This window comes from Gouania willdenowi, chromosome 17 (assembly GCF_900634775.1).
Source record: "Gouania willdenowi chromosome 17, fGouWil2.1, whole genome shotgun sequence".
NCBI classification, from domain to species: Eukaryota; Metazoa; Chordata; class Actinopteri; order Blenniiformes; family Gobiesocidae; genus Gouania; species Gouania willdenowi.
Window position 1 is genome coordinate 9,050,180 of NC_041060.1, and position 14,454 is coordinate 9,064,633.

Genomic DNA, 14,454 nt, shown 5'->3' on the forward strand with positions numbered 1-14,454 from the left:
CGGTTAAATGGAGTCATTAACGATAAGTGGAATGAGGGACATTCCTGAAATTTCTATGGCCTCTTTCTGGTGACGGATATGGTTATGTGAATCTCCTTTTCACAACTTTTGTTTACTTTGATGATATGTTCGACTGTCTGCGGTTGCAGGACCAATGAGTCCCACATGGGGTTCATCAAACCCACAAATAACTCGTTTTGTGATTTTCTCCTTTACAGCTTTGCAATAAATGTAATTATTATTATTTTTTTGTTTTGTTTAATCTTACCCTTATATTAATTGTTTTTATTCCCATAATAATTAATTTTATTATTATTTTTATTTAACCTTTCATGACAGTACACTAAGCTATACTGAGTTTACAAGCATTTTGTAATATTCTTTTTTTATAATAATGCATAGCATAATAATCAAAATAGTTTTTGCCTTTAACTTGAAAATGTTTTATTGTATATGCAAATAATTTCCTTTATTATTTTATCAATTTTAAACAGATAAATAGCAATATTTTAAATAAAAATATTAGAGACTTTTTCTTGCCTTATTTTTCTTGAACTATTTATGCATTTCTAGTTAGTTTAAAGAAAATATCAAATCCATATTTATCAAATATTATATTTATACATATTTATCAAGCTTTTTTGCCTGGGAAAACCAAACAGAATATTAAGTATTCAGTAATTTTGTCAATAGTAGAATGGGGAATTGTTGGGATACTTATTTCTGACTTATTGTTTGTGCAATATATTTTCTATTCATATTTTTGATTTTTCTTAATTGCAACTTGATGGGTTTTTGACTAAATCATGTTGTATTTTATGTTGTTTTGGTTAGAAAAAGGTCTCTCTCATGTATGTTGAGCAGAGTTGAATAACACACTAAAAAGGACAAGGGATGGTTACATATATTTATCAGTTTGAGTTTTACAAAAGTATTATTCCTGTGGTTTTGTAAATGACGGGACGCTGGGAATTAAAATCAAGTTCAATATGTCCTTCAATCATAACACAAAATCCTATCTGTTCCATAAAAAGTTACATAATCTAAAAAATAAATGTGATTAATCATTTTTAATATCCCGTGCCTAAATTCCTTTTAAACAAAAATAATTAAAGTAATTAAAGTAATCAAGTGATCCAAATCAGTGTTCTGCTACCTGAAACAATCCAAATGTGTATTTCTAAGCCAAGTGCATTGTTTCAAGTCATAATATTTCAATGCTCGATGAGTTTTATCAACTTGCTGTGTCCTTTCCTTTTCCTCCTGCAGATTCACATATACCTTAGGCGAAGGCATGTGGCTGCCGTTAAGTAAAAGCTTTGTCATTCCACCTGCTGAGCTCGCCATCAACCCTTCAGCCAAATGCAAGACAGACATGACAGTCATGGAGGATGCAGTGGATGTGAGGTAAGAAACACTTTTCCTTTCCGTTACACTGTAAACATGACAGATGTTGGAGGTATATGTGTATTTAACGCCTGTAGATTCACAGTAAAGATGGTACACGCTATGTTATATTCTTTGTTGCACTATTACCAGGCATCCATTCAATATATTTGTTTTATTGTCTTGAGTTATTTACAATAGTCTTTTTTTTTCACCTTGTCTGCACATGCTGTTGAAGGTCAACACGACATGTAGTTCAATATTTTATTATTGCAATTAAATAAATACAATTATTATATTGCATAGATGTGACCATCACCAGCCCTCCTGTAAGGATGGGTAAAAAAATAAATATTTAAAAGTAGTATATTAAAAGAGAGGGCAGTGTTACACCTTGGCGAAGGGGAAAGGAACAGGGAAGAGGGAGTCAGGGTAGGACAATGGAAAAGGTGGATAAGTGTAGAGTAACTTTCTTGACATTTAATAAATTGATTCTGCGCTCAAAACAGTTTTTTTTTTGTTTTTCAGCACCTAATTGATTAATTTATTTTTGCTTCATCCGCCAAGAAGGAAAGTATTTCTTTCCTTTTTGTATGGAAAAAAACACCTCCTATTTAACACACACGTATTGTTTGGTGAACAGATATCTATTTGATCTGTGCTCAGATGTCATTTTAAACCTAGTTTCTTCATCTATCCATCAAGAGTTGTCTTTAAATTAGACTAAACTGTAAGCATTATCCCCCAACTTTAAAATTCATCAGACACATTAGGATAACAGACGATCACTAATATACCAATTACGGAGTGTGTGTGCTAAAACATCTGCAGTTGCACAAGAAACAAACCGGTTTTGGAAAAAAGTTTTTTCATTATTGTGTATGTCATTAAGAAGCTAATTAGCTATTCAACAGTCATAGTTGCTCTACAGCAGATGTCTTTCATTAATCATCAGTTGTAAGTGCCTAACTTTTGTTTTGTGTTTTATATAACAACTGCATTATTTATTATTTTTTTAAGAAATTGAGGGAAATTGTGTTTTTCTATGTAATTGTAGTATTAATGCTACATGTTTCTATCTTGAGACAATTATGTGCGAAAATAAGAATGACGAGGTCAACCATTCTTGGTTGGAGGAAACGAACAACAGCAGTGACTGCATTCTTTTGAAAAAAGGAGATGGAAAAATAACTACAACATTGTCTAAAAACAGATATATGCAAGCATGCACACGCGCACACACACGCACATGCACACAACTGCTTTCCAATGAATAAACTGCAAGTAACAGAGCAGATTCAGAAACTGTAGGGTTAAGTTTGTGTCTTTTTAAACCTACTGTGGTGGTAAAACGAGAAGAAAAAGTGAAGGACCACTCATTTAGAAAACGCTTGGACATGCCCTGTCAACAAGCTATCGTGCACACCATCTCAGACACTGCCTTAATTAGCCAGAGGTTATTTGCCCTGTGAAATTTATGTCTGCTAAAATTTGTTTTGCTCAAATGAGCACCGCCTCATTTCTTTTCATTAACACATAAGCATTCAGCAAGGGGTTTTTTTCCCCTCTCAAGCCTATATATGTCTGACATGTGAACTACCTTTTTTAAAATTAGTACTGTCAAATGAAACACCTTAGAGGGTGTGTTGACTTAATGCTGGTGAACTATGTGCACAATGTGCTCTTTACTGCTATAGAAGATGGCAGTTATTTCCCTGTGGAAGATCTCAGCTTGCTTATTTTTAGAAATATGTCTCAAAGTCATTAGTGAGTTTTACAAATAGAATGTAAGGCACTCTTAGACTTTACCAATAATAATATCATTTGTGGTGTAAATCCCACAATCTGAAAACATGTAGGTTAGGTTCATTTGAGTTTCTGAAATTCTAATATTATATGTTATTGAGCGTAATAAAGGTTTTCTCTGTGTGTTGATGAATAAATGAATGGTTAATCTGTACTGCTCAATTAATTTAGCCATTAACTTGTTCATGGTTTGTCAATTCCTTCTCACCTTTTGATTCATATGAACCCCAACAAAATAACACTTTGTTTGAGCCTGATATGTTACATTGACCCAAATTGTAAGACCCGAATTGTTATAAAAAAAATGTTAAAATTAAAAACAAAAAAAAAAACAAAAAACTATGAAACTCAAAATGTAATAACTGGTCAATAATGTAACAAAAGTGCTGAGCCCAAAATGTAATAGAAAATGTTAACTCTTTGCCTTATATATATATGTATGAAGTTAAGGGGAAAAAAAAAGTTTGGAGAAATGTCAAGGTTCTCCAAAAGGCTTTTAATTTGATTTAATTTTTACACTATTAGTGGAAAAATGTTTTGCCTGCCCCATAATGTAATGACGTTTTGTTTAATTATCACACCTACTTGCAGTTTAACAACAACAAAACCTTGTCAAATACGATAAATGAGATGACCTTACGCTCATAAAGACATTTATTCATCATTACAAAGTGCTCAACAAGCTAAAGTTGGTGGAGGGTCTTATTCAGCTTGGCACACTAGCACCTCCTCACTGTGTTCTCAGAAGCTGAATTGCTACTAAGGGTTTCATTAGAATGTGTGCTGTTATCAGTCATTTATGAAGTCTTATGGCCCATGTTGCAATCAACACCCAATGCCATCACGATTGACGCATAGGCTAGAGCTTGAATTCTTTGGCCCGAACTCGACCCGGGCCCGGCAGGACTTGGGTTACGAATTTCATTTTGATCGTTATACCGCGGGCCAGGCTCGGACGTGTGCTGTAAATTAATGGTCAGGTGATGTGTTTTGATTAGCACAAGAAAGATGCAGAAAATGGATGCTTGACTCGTTGTGGAGCTGTGTGCTCTCACATATAGCAGTGTTACCAACCACATGCTTTATAGCAGAAGTTGTCATGTCACCATTTATCATTAGTAAATAAAAGCTTCAGTTATTAAAGAAACTTGCCTTGGTCATTCTACATGCACGCACAGATGTTAATAGTGTTGGGTTGAAACACCTTCGGAGTTAAAAAAACATCAGCTTCATTCGGGACGGATGGGTTTGAGCTGTGTTCTGTTGGGCTCTGTCTGGGTCGGCTTTTCTGTTTTTGGCCCCATTAAAGCTGTGGTATGGGCTCCCTAACCCTAAAACCCACCCATTCATTTGTTTTCTGACCCGCGTGTTCCTGTTTTTAGGGTCGCGTGGGTCTGCTGGTGCCTATCTCCAGCTCTCAATGGGCGTTATGTGGGGGTACACCCTCGACAGGGCGCCAGTCCATTGCAGGGCAACACACAGACAGACAGACACAACCACAATCACTCCTACGGGCAATTTCGAGACTCCAGTCAACCTAACAGTCATGTTTTTGGATTATGGGAGGAAAGCCGGAGAGAGAGCACGGGGAGAACATTCAAACTCCACACAGAAAGGACCTAAGTGTACACCCCAGGGGTTGAACCCAGGACCTTCTTGCTGTGAGGCGGACATACTATCCACTAAGACCCTAAAACCCACTTTGCCTTATACACAAGTGTTGTGATGAGCTGAGAAAGCTGAGTGTTAGTGAGAGAAAACACAGATTTTTGTGGCTCAGCTTTCAAAGAATCTCCACAGATCAAGTACCCCTCAGCTCCCATTCATTTTTCTTTTGTTGAGTCAACCTCCAAGACAAATAGGAAAGCACTAACAGGGTCGTTGGGTGCTGGATTCCATTCCAGCCTATACTAGAGGGCAAGGCAGGCTACGTGTGAATGGTCTTCTCTTACTGTCAATGTTGCTGTGTGTAATGCACACAAATGAGGCACATGTTGTACAAGGTTCATCGAGCTATAGCGAGAAACGACGTACTGTATCTTTCATGGGATGACATTCTGTCTTGTGGCGTTACACACAGCCTTGAGATGCGCTCATTGTGATGGAACGTTTGTGCATACACACAGTCACACTTGTAAACCTCACTTTCTGCTGACTTTATTTTTCTGGGGCATTTACAAGCTGAGAACGTGAAAGGAGAATGAAAGTGTAAAGACATGAGTTGAACTTTGACTTGAAAATAAAATAAGTGCTAGGATGCCACTGAAGAAAAGGTCAGACATTCATGGGATTCATTGTGTGATTACACAATAAATCTTTTCAATGCAATTGCGACCATTAGACCTTCTTAGATTGTGCTGGCTTAAACTCTCAGTTATTCAGCAAGTATTAACTGTCACTTTGAAACTCTAGTTGAAAAATCCATATTCTTTTTGCAGAGTGCCTGTTGCTGTGGACAGTGTTGGGATTGATGCCGTCCGTTGAACGATCGTTTATGAACTTCTTTATATTTTGGGTGAACAAGTCTTCCAGACAAAAGCCTGGCTAAAACATACGGTAAACAGGCTTTAATTATGTAGGGCTTAGGTTTCCAAATTGGTTTACACTAATATGACAAGAGCTACATTGCTTTGCGCTAGCCAAACGTGCTGTCAAGTCTTTGCTGCCCTTTGCCACCACGTACTTGTGTGAAAGTAGATTGACAAACATGAAAACAAAATACAGAACAAGACTTTGCGTGGAGAAAGATTTAAGTCTGAAATTCAGCCAAACATTGCAGAGATATGTGCATCCTCTCAATCTCACGCTTCTCACTAATGTTGTAGTTGTTATTTACTAGGTTCCAGTATGTCTGTTTGCATGGCTTTTATATCTATTGGCCAAACTGAATTGGAGCATAATCAAATTTCAGACGTCGATCCCAGCAATAGCTACCGACCTATATATTGTTCTTTGAAATTTAGGTAGAAGACACTTTTGCCTTTCTTCATGCACAACGATCACCCTAATCATCTGTTTGAGATCCATATTTCCTTTGGCACAACTAACTTAAAACTGATCTTTATACAGCTCAGAGACCTCTGACATGACTATCTTCTTTACTGTAATTTCATCCAACAGTTGTTCTAATCCCCAACTGATGCCTTACAAAAACACCCCAAAAACACTGGCAAAGTGACATTTCTGGTGTTTTTATCAGTGGCGTGCCATGCATTTCACACCTAGGCCTTCAGTGATGTCCTACACTGAATGAATCCACCTCTTAATACCATCATTATGACGCCATGTCTCTCGAAACCATACTGTACATTTATGCAGAAACAAACATAGTCGAGTACAACTACTTTATTTACGGAGCATTTAAAATCAATACATCCGTATTAACAGTTAAGAGTAGTAAAGTAAAAGTTATATGATCGCTTGGATACTGTCACAACTTAAAAATAAAAGGCAATTAGTCTACAAAAGTCCACTAAACAGCACAATGTCACACCCGTAAAGAAGTTTCATTCATTCATTTCCGACAGTGGTGAAATGGTGTAGCCTACTCCTTGAACGTCCACTTTGATATAGATTAAAGTGAAACAATTCAGTCCCTTCACTGAAGTCACAGGTGCGCCAGGTACTGGCACATTATGGGCTCTATCTCGATGGCAAAGCGCAGGCTGCGCCCGGTGCGGCACGGCGCAGACCACTCCGCCAGACCATCAAGACATGGCTTACGAAATAAAATCACAAAAATATAGAAAAAAAAAAGAAGAAAAAAAAAGCTTTGTCCTCACCAAACTGACTATCCCTGCTTATTTGAACATAAAATCCATCCTCCTTTCTTTCCTCAAGAAGACTTCAATGGCTCAGCCAGGGATACCGCTCGTAGTTGCTGCTTTGAAAGTTGCGCACAAACCCTTTTCCCGGCTGGGACAGGTTAGCTAGCGCGGGGGTTGGACGACCTATCCTCACAATATCAAGTTTTTCTTGAAAGGTCCGTCTTGAAAATGGCGTTGCATGTATATCAGCGACCAGATCAATCTCTTCTCCTTCTTCAGCCATTGTGGGTTGAAAAAAACAGCGAAATGAACGCAAATTAACGTTTTAGCTCGTTCGAGTCGCTAACGGGACACCAGCTTCCATTTGGTTAACGTCACTCTACTTTGCATAGTGCTGCCTCTCACTAGTGCGTATCCAATCAGAGGACGTGAATGTCAGAACGTGTCACGTTCAACGTGATACCTGCTAGCTGGCCCTGATGTCGCCAACTCGAAATCTGATTGGTTATCACAGTCTGTCTGTTTCAGTTCATTTAAGTGTACCGGTGCCCCCACTGTTAACTCTGAAGGCCTCGGGAAGATTTCTTGGAGCCTGGCAACACGTGACAGCTCAAATATGATTGGATGAAAGCTATAAGATAAATATACAATCCTGGAAGCAGCGCAACCAAGAGGAAAGCTATGAAATGAAGAGAAAAGACTATAAGGAATAATTTAATACATATTTATGAAAAAATATATTAAAATGAAATTTATTTTCTGATTATGTTTAGGCCAGCAGAGAAGGCCTTGCTGGCCCTGACGGCCCACCACTGGTTTTTATGAATTAGTTGAGTTGAGTTGTATTTCACAGTTTCAGGGTAAAGAGATTTTTTCTCACTGAAAATGCCAGTAGGCCAATTAACTAAATCGAGTGATGAATAAAAATTAGAAATTTTATTGTCCTTACAAATTATTATACATTTTTTTTATTATATATTACTTCTCAACAGGATAGGTAAAATTCAGGGACAAATTTCACTGTAGGGCTACATTGTATATAACATTATGGGTTTTTCAAGTGTGCAGGAACAGGGGGTACATGGTTTTAGGTTAAAGGTCTGAAGGGGCATGTGACTGTGAAAAGTTTGGGAACTACTGATGTCAGGGAAAAACACCAAATCTGGCAACACTCTCCGTATGATTAAAAGAATGTCAGCGACAATCCAGGTGAGAAAAACGTTAGGTTTTTGTGTAAACTCTGCCCGTGGGTTTCAGGACTCAACCGTGCACATCAACGACGTCAACAGCAAACCTTAAAACGGCAGCCATTTAGTCCACAGTAGGAGCTACAGCTTTCATCCTTAAAGTACATTCTCAAAAACGGGAAGAAAACTACTACTACTTCTTCCTTCTTGGTTATTGGTGTGTAGCAAGTGGAAAATCTTGCTCTTGAATGGTCTTTTTAAACCAAAACAGGAAAGTAGTCCTAAAGGTGCAATCATTTTCCAAACCTGGAAACAATTCACATCAAATTCCATTTTAGTCCATACTAGCCGAGTGCTTTAGTTTAATATGGGGAAATGTCAGGATTCTAAATTAACATATTAGAGAAAAACAAGTAGTGAAGTAGTTGTTTTTTAAAACTGAAAACTTGGTGAATATGAACTGCACTAATTCATGTGTTGAAAATCATTTCAATTTAAAAAAACTGCTGCTGCTGAAAAACACTGTCTTTGATTTTGCACAGAAACCCATGCACAGGCCATGTAAAGTCACACATGGACATTTACAGATGTGCTTTTATTGTGTTCACACTGTGTAGCTAACATTCCATCAGAGGAGCCAATTATACAATAATGCTGAGTAAACATGTGCATTAATAATGACTAAGCAATTAAGATAATTTGCTGACAATTAGAATTAGTGTAAATAAGGCTTTACTCAAGTATTTTATACTGTGTAACGTAATTTTGTAAAAAGGAAAGCAGGATGATCTTCTGGGTGAATCTCTTTTGTCTTCTCCATGGACAGTAATAAGTAGACCTGTCATAAACATTATATTATAAAAAGAACACATAGAGAACCCAAACCTCCGCCAAGCACCAAAAAGTATATATTAATAAAATTAAATAGTATATTTTCTTATCTGAAAAGTAAATATATATTAAAAAAATATAAGAAAACAACTTGAGGTGAGAGACTATTGGAAAGGAATTTGATTTAATACCACTGGTTTAGAAACTTTTGTTTTTCAAGTGAAAATGAGGAGAAAATTGTAAAAACATGGTATAAATGCATAATAAACTGAATAATTATAAAGATACCTTTAATTTGTCACCCCAAATTAAAGCTTGAATATAAATAATAAAAATAAATCATATTTCATTGATTTCTCCATCCATAAAAACCAGCTAATCAACATAGAAATCTCAGGTCTCATTCTTGTTTATCTGTCTGCCAGGGAGCCAGACGTTGACAAATGTTTATCAAACATCGAGCAACATCGAGCACCTCAGTTAAAAAGCCGAGTAAATCAACAGCTCCAAGACGGTGTGTTAACTGTGTTTCGCTGAGACCCCTGGGAAAAGCAGAAGAGAGCACTCGTCAGATTATGGATCAGACTAAAATGAGTTATTTACCTAACGCTTGGAGAAAGCTGCCAAATGAAAAGATATTTAGAAGGTAGGTGGAAGCAAAGTGTATGAACAGAGAAAAAGTAGAGGAGGGGGAAAATGGTGAAGAAAGCTTTGCATCAGTTGACAAAAAGATGCAGAAAATTTGATCCTTGAACTATCAAAACTGAATATAACTAAACATTTTTTACATGAAATATTGTAGTTTGCCAAATAAAGGAAAATACTTGTATAAAAACTCAATACAGCTGATGTTCAACCAAATATTCACTATGCTGAGGGAAAAGAAACCAAGAGCAAATTCCATCCAAAAACAATTATATTGGACACACCACATCTGGGGCTGGTCTTGGCAACCTTTTCGTCTTGGCTTGGTTTCTGCCGTGTGAGGGCAGCTTTTACAGTTTGGCTTCGTCTTCCGAAAAACCAAATCTTCCCCTCAAGCTCCATTTTACCCCACTCCCCATCTGCTGGCATTTGAAGCAAATTAAGAAAAACTGCTTTTTCTTCGTCTGTTTCCATGGCTTTCATATCTATTGGCCAAACTGAATTGGAGCATCATCAAATTTCACACGTCTATCCCAACATTTACCAGCTACCAAGCTACGGTGTCTTTTTCTTCTTCATACACAACAATCACCCCAATTATTTGGACACGCGCTGCTGAATTCTGCAGTAATTGTAAACTTGAAATAGTTTTTTTGGGAAGACCAGAAATCAGGGCATTACCGTAGTCAAAAGCATGCATTAGCGTCTCTGTGTTGGCCTGAGAAAGAATGGGGCAGACTCTGGCTATGTTATTCAAGTGATTAAAAACCTAATTTTGATATATTTTTAATGTGAGGGATAAAAGTGAGCCAGAGTCTAAAAGAACGCCCAGGTTTTTAACTCATGGAGAGGGAATCAAAGATGCTGTTTGAAGTTTAGGTAAAAGTTTCTCTCTCTGGGCCTCAGGATTGAGAACTAAAACTTCAGTTTTGTCTTGACTGAGCTGGAGAAAGTTTTCTGCCATCCAGGATTTGATATCTAAAATACAATTTAAAAAAGCATCCAATGGGCAGTGGTGGCCTAGTCGTCAAGGAAGCGGGCTTGTAATCGGAGGGTCACTGGCGCTACACTGTGGCTGCTCACTGCTCCTCATGAATGAGTGATGGGTCAAATGCAGAGAACACATTTTTGTACCTGTACATATATGGCGAAAATTATTATTATTATTGGACTGGTATCATCAGGAAACAGAACGTTATGCAGCTGTGTATTATCAGCATTAGTGTGGAAGTTCACTCCGTGCCTCCTGATATATCGGAAATGTACTGTAACTTCTAACAGTCTATAGGATTCCCAATCACACAATGCAATGTACGAAACTTTTCCGAAGTTCACGTTACATGATTATTTGTCAACAAACACATTGTTTATAATGGAGTCAAAAATAATCCTGCGAGCGCTTGCAAGTAAATTATCTTGTATTTGATTTATTGATCTATGAGGCCTACACTGTCTTTGTCATTGTGAAAAATGTTAACTATCTTCCTCAGTAGCTTTAAAGACACCAATGGGTAAAACGTTTTTCACTAAGATTCTCAATAAGTAAAATGTGATGAAAAAGGAACAATACTGTTGTGAAAGTTACAAATTACTTTTGTCTTCACTTCATCATATGTTCAGCTTGTCCTGTAAATAAATCATTTGTAGTTTAAACTGTCTATGAATAAACTGGCTATTACAGAAAGGAAATGAATGAGTGGGATATCGTTAGGCTTACTTTAGTGGGGAAAAAAGTGGTACTTTAAAGTAAGTTTTTGTCCTGGTCAAGGTTAATAACAGTATGATTTCCCCAAGTTGTAGATTCCTATCAGGCACTCGAACAGTCTCAAGCATGTATGCTGTTGTCCTTCTGTCGAATGACAAGAGTGGAGAGAAAATGGAAAGCCCAACCTTGGTGAATATTCAAAGATGAAAGAAAGCAAAGAATCTACTGTATATTATCTGCTCAAAAATGATTGCTTGTTGTTTCCTAATGGTCACACTCAACATGCAGGTGTATGTTAGTAGTTTTAATTTAAAAACAACAATGAATGTATACCTTTGGCATTGAGAAAGAACTGGAAAACATGATGAAAACCCACAAATACCTTTCATGATCATTTAAATGAAGCCTTTACGTACAGAATAAAAGGCTTTATTGATTGTTATGCAACAGTGGAAAAAAACAAAGGGACACCTCAGTCTTCTTTAAATGATTTTTTTTTTGTGACGTAAATATTAAAGGTACAGCTTCAAAACTGCAAGTTTTATGTAACAGCATGCAGGTTGTCTCCAATTAACATCACATGACATAGTAGATGATGCACTTTACACCCCAATTGGTTCTGACACAAACAAAATGATGACAAACACCTGTTATTGTTACGGTTTCAGAGAGGAGTTGATGATCAGCTCGTCGTTTGACTCTCTGGAGGTCCTGCTGGACTCGTTTGGACCAGTCAGAGACTGCACCAAAGACAACGGGGGCTGCAGCCGCAACTTCCGATGCATTTCTGACCGAAAGCTCGATTCCACCGGATGTGTGGTTAGTCTCTTTTTTTAAACTCTCTCCACAAGCTTCTACTTTTGGATTTCTATTGAACTATCAAAATTGGAATTTAAAAACCTTTCTTTTTTTCTTTTTTTTTTTACAAGTGTTACTAAACCCCCAGGTTTTTGTTGACCTGCAATTAGGGTTCAAATGTAATAGATGCCTTGATTATGGGCGTGGCTCCTGGAGCAGTTAAGACACGCTCAGTCTATTTTATAAAATCTTCAAAGAACAATATATGCTATGCTAACTAGCTACTCATTACTAAATATACCTCTTTATTCACAATTATCTCATCCTAACCTACTCACCACAGATTGCAGAGTCAACAGGTGCTAGTTTTTATAGGAGGGGCGGAGCTATCAGTGCTTGTTTGTGACGCAAGATGGTCCCAATTGTAATCAGAATCAGAAATACTTTATTTATCCCTGGCAGAAATTATTTATGTCTCGAGAAATTATACAAATAGAAAGAAAGAAAAAGAAAACTTAACGTAATTAAGAAAAAGACTGTTAATTAAATAATCATTAGTGCACATATTAGAGTAGAAAAAATGTAATAAGATAAAAATAATAATAATACAAATATAGAAATGTACAAATACACTACAGATATATACAAGAATGAAGAAGCTGTTAGGTTAAAGTGTAGAGTTGTACGTTTTGATCTACAAAATGCAGATAATTGCCGGGTTTCAACCCATTGAGGGCAGTCGCTCTTACTTTTTAAAATTAATTATGCTCAATTGAAATACTTTGACTAAAATGTTGAGCATTGGACCAGGATCAGTCAACAGCACTACCTAATACCTAAATACATTTCATTTCACAAAAAAAAAAGAAAAAAGGTTTTGGAGTTTAATTACTTTTAAATTTCTCTCTGTTTTTCAAATCTCCATCTCATTATAGTCTATGTTAAAGTCTTCCTTGTTGTGTCAATATTCATCAACACATCTGCTGGGCTTGATGACTCACATGCTGGGCAAACAGCTGACCTGCATTCTCTAATGTTTTTGAGTGGACACTTAGATTTCGCCTCTTGTCTCGAATGCCTCTTAAGCCGACAACACATTCATTACCTCCAGGTGGTGCTTAGCAACCAGGCGTCGTAACAGCAAGGTTTGTTTACTTCTCCATCTGCTTGGGACTCAAGCAATACCATTCCTGCTATTTGCAGATTATTAGTGCCGTCTGCTGGTGTTTTGCTTCTTCTAAATCCTCGCTGTCCTGATAGGCTGTCAGACACCGTTCCTCTCAACAATTTCATTTCTTTTCGAGTACTTTGATGCACTCGAGTGAAGCCTTTCAGGTGGGCTCTGGAGATTGTATTTATGCAGTTTCTTTAATGAGGAATACTTAGTTTGGAGATTTAAGCAGAGCTCTCTGTTACAGTTACACATATTTAATGTTCATAACTTTGGTTTGATCTATTTATTTAAATAGATCTCATTGTAAATGAATTGCTACACACAGTTCAGTCTGGTACTAATGGTTTAAATTTAGTTTTTTTTTTTTTATATTTCTAATTTCCTACGGGGTGGAAGGTATTCTTCAGAAGAGAATAACTCATTCTGTATGTATTTTTGCTTTCACCATTTCTAGCTTTGTGTCAATACACTTCATAACCAAATACTATAAACACAGATTTTCATCCCAAGTCAAGCAACTGTTTTTAACAGTATAATACACCTTTAATGGGCTATTGTCCTTTACTTGGTGTATTGTACCTTTGGTGCAATGAGGATTAGTAGAAGCACTTCCTCTCAACCATTTAGTAGATAAGGCAAATAAAATGAACAAATTAAATTATCCACAAATAGAGAGAAGAATGGCCTCTAAATGAGTTGTAATGTAATCCCAACAAGGGTTTCTTGTTAGCTTAACAACGCTTTTGGGCTTTTTGCTATTTTACTACTTGGATTTATCTGATTTTTATCTGCTATTGTACATAGAAACTCCTCTTATTTTGAAGTGGACTGTTGTGTAGACCTCTACTGTTCTCTGTGACAAATGTTCAGGACAATGCGTTTTTTATCTGTTCTGGGCCTGTAAATGTCACAATCTGTACGTAGAAAACACAAGCTGATGTATAGAGCTGTTATTGAGTTGTTTTTATTGTATTCTTTTATAATGCTGTTAGGAATGGGCACCGATAAGTAGTTACTGCTTCAGCCCATAACATTTTTTCTTTGTATTGTATTGAATCAGTGGTGGCTGGCCAATAGAGGGAGTTAGGGTGCCGCCCCGCCACTCGCCACATTAGTTTGAGTAAGTCATTAAAAAAAAGGCAATGTTGAATCTTT

The 14,454-nt window shown here is 36.8% G+C and overlaps 1 protein-coding gene across 4 annotated transcripts in view; it reads left to right on the forward strand.

The window, feature by feature from the left end:
* Window positions 1–14,454, forward strand: part of astn1 (astrotactin 1) — a 385,350-nt gene that overhangs the window by 143,346 nt on the left and 227,550 nt on the right. For all 4 annotated transcript variants that reach the window (XM_028473730.1, XM_028473731.1, XM_028473732.1 and 1 more), the window contains 2 exons: window positions 1,270–1,407; window positions 11,996–12,146. In XM_028473730.1, the coding sequence (XP_028329531.1) occupies window positions 1,270–1,407; window positions 11,996–12,146 (289 nt within the window). The remainder of the gene's footprint in view (window positions 1–1,269; window positions 1,408–11,995; window positions 12,147–14,454) is intronic.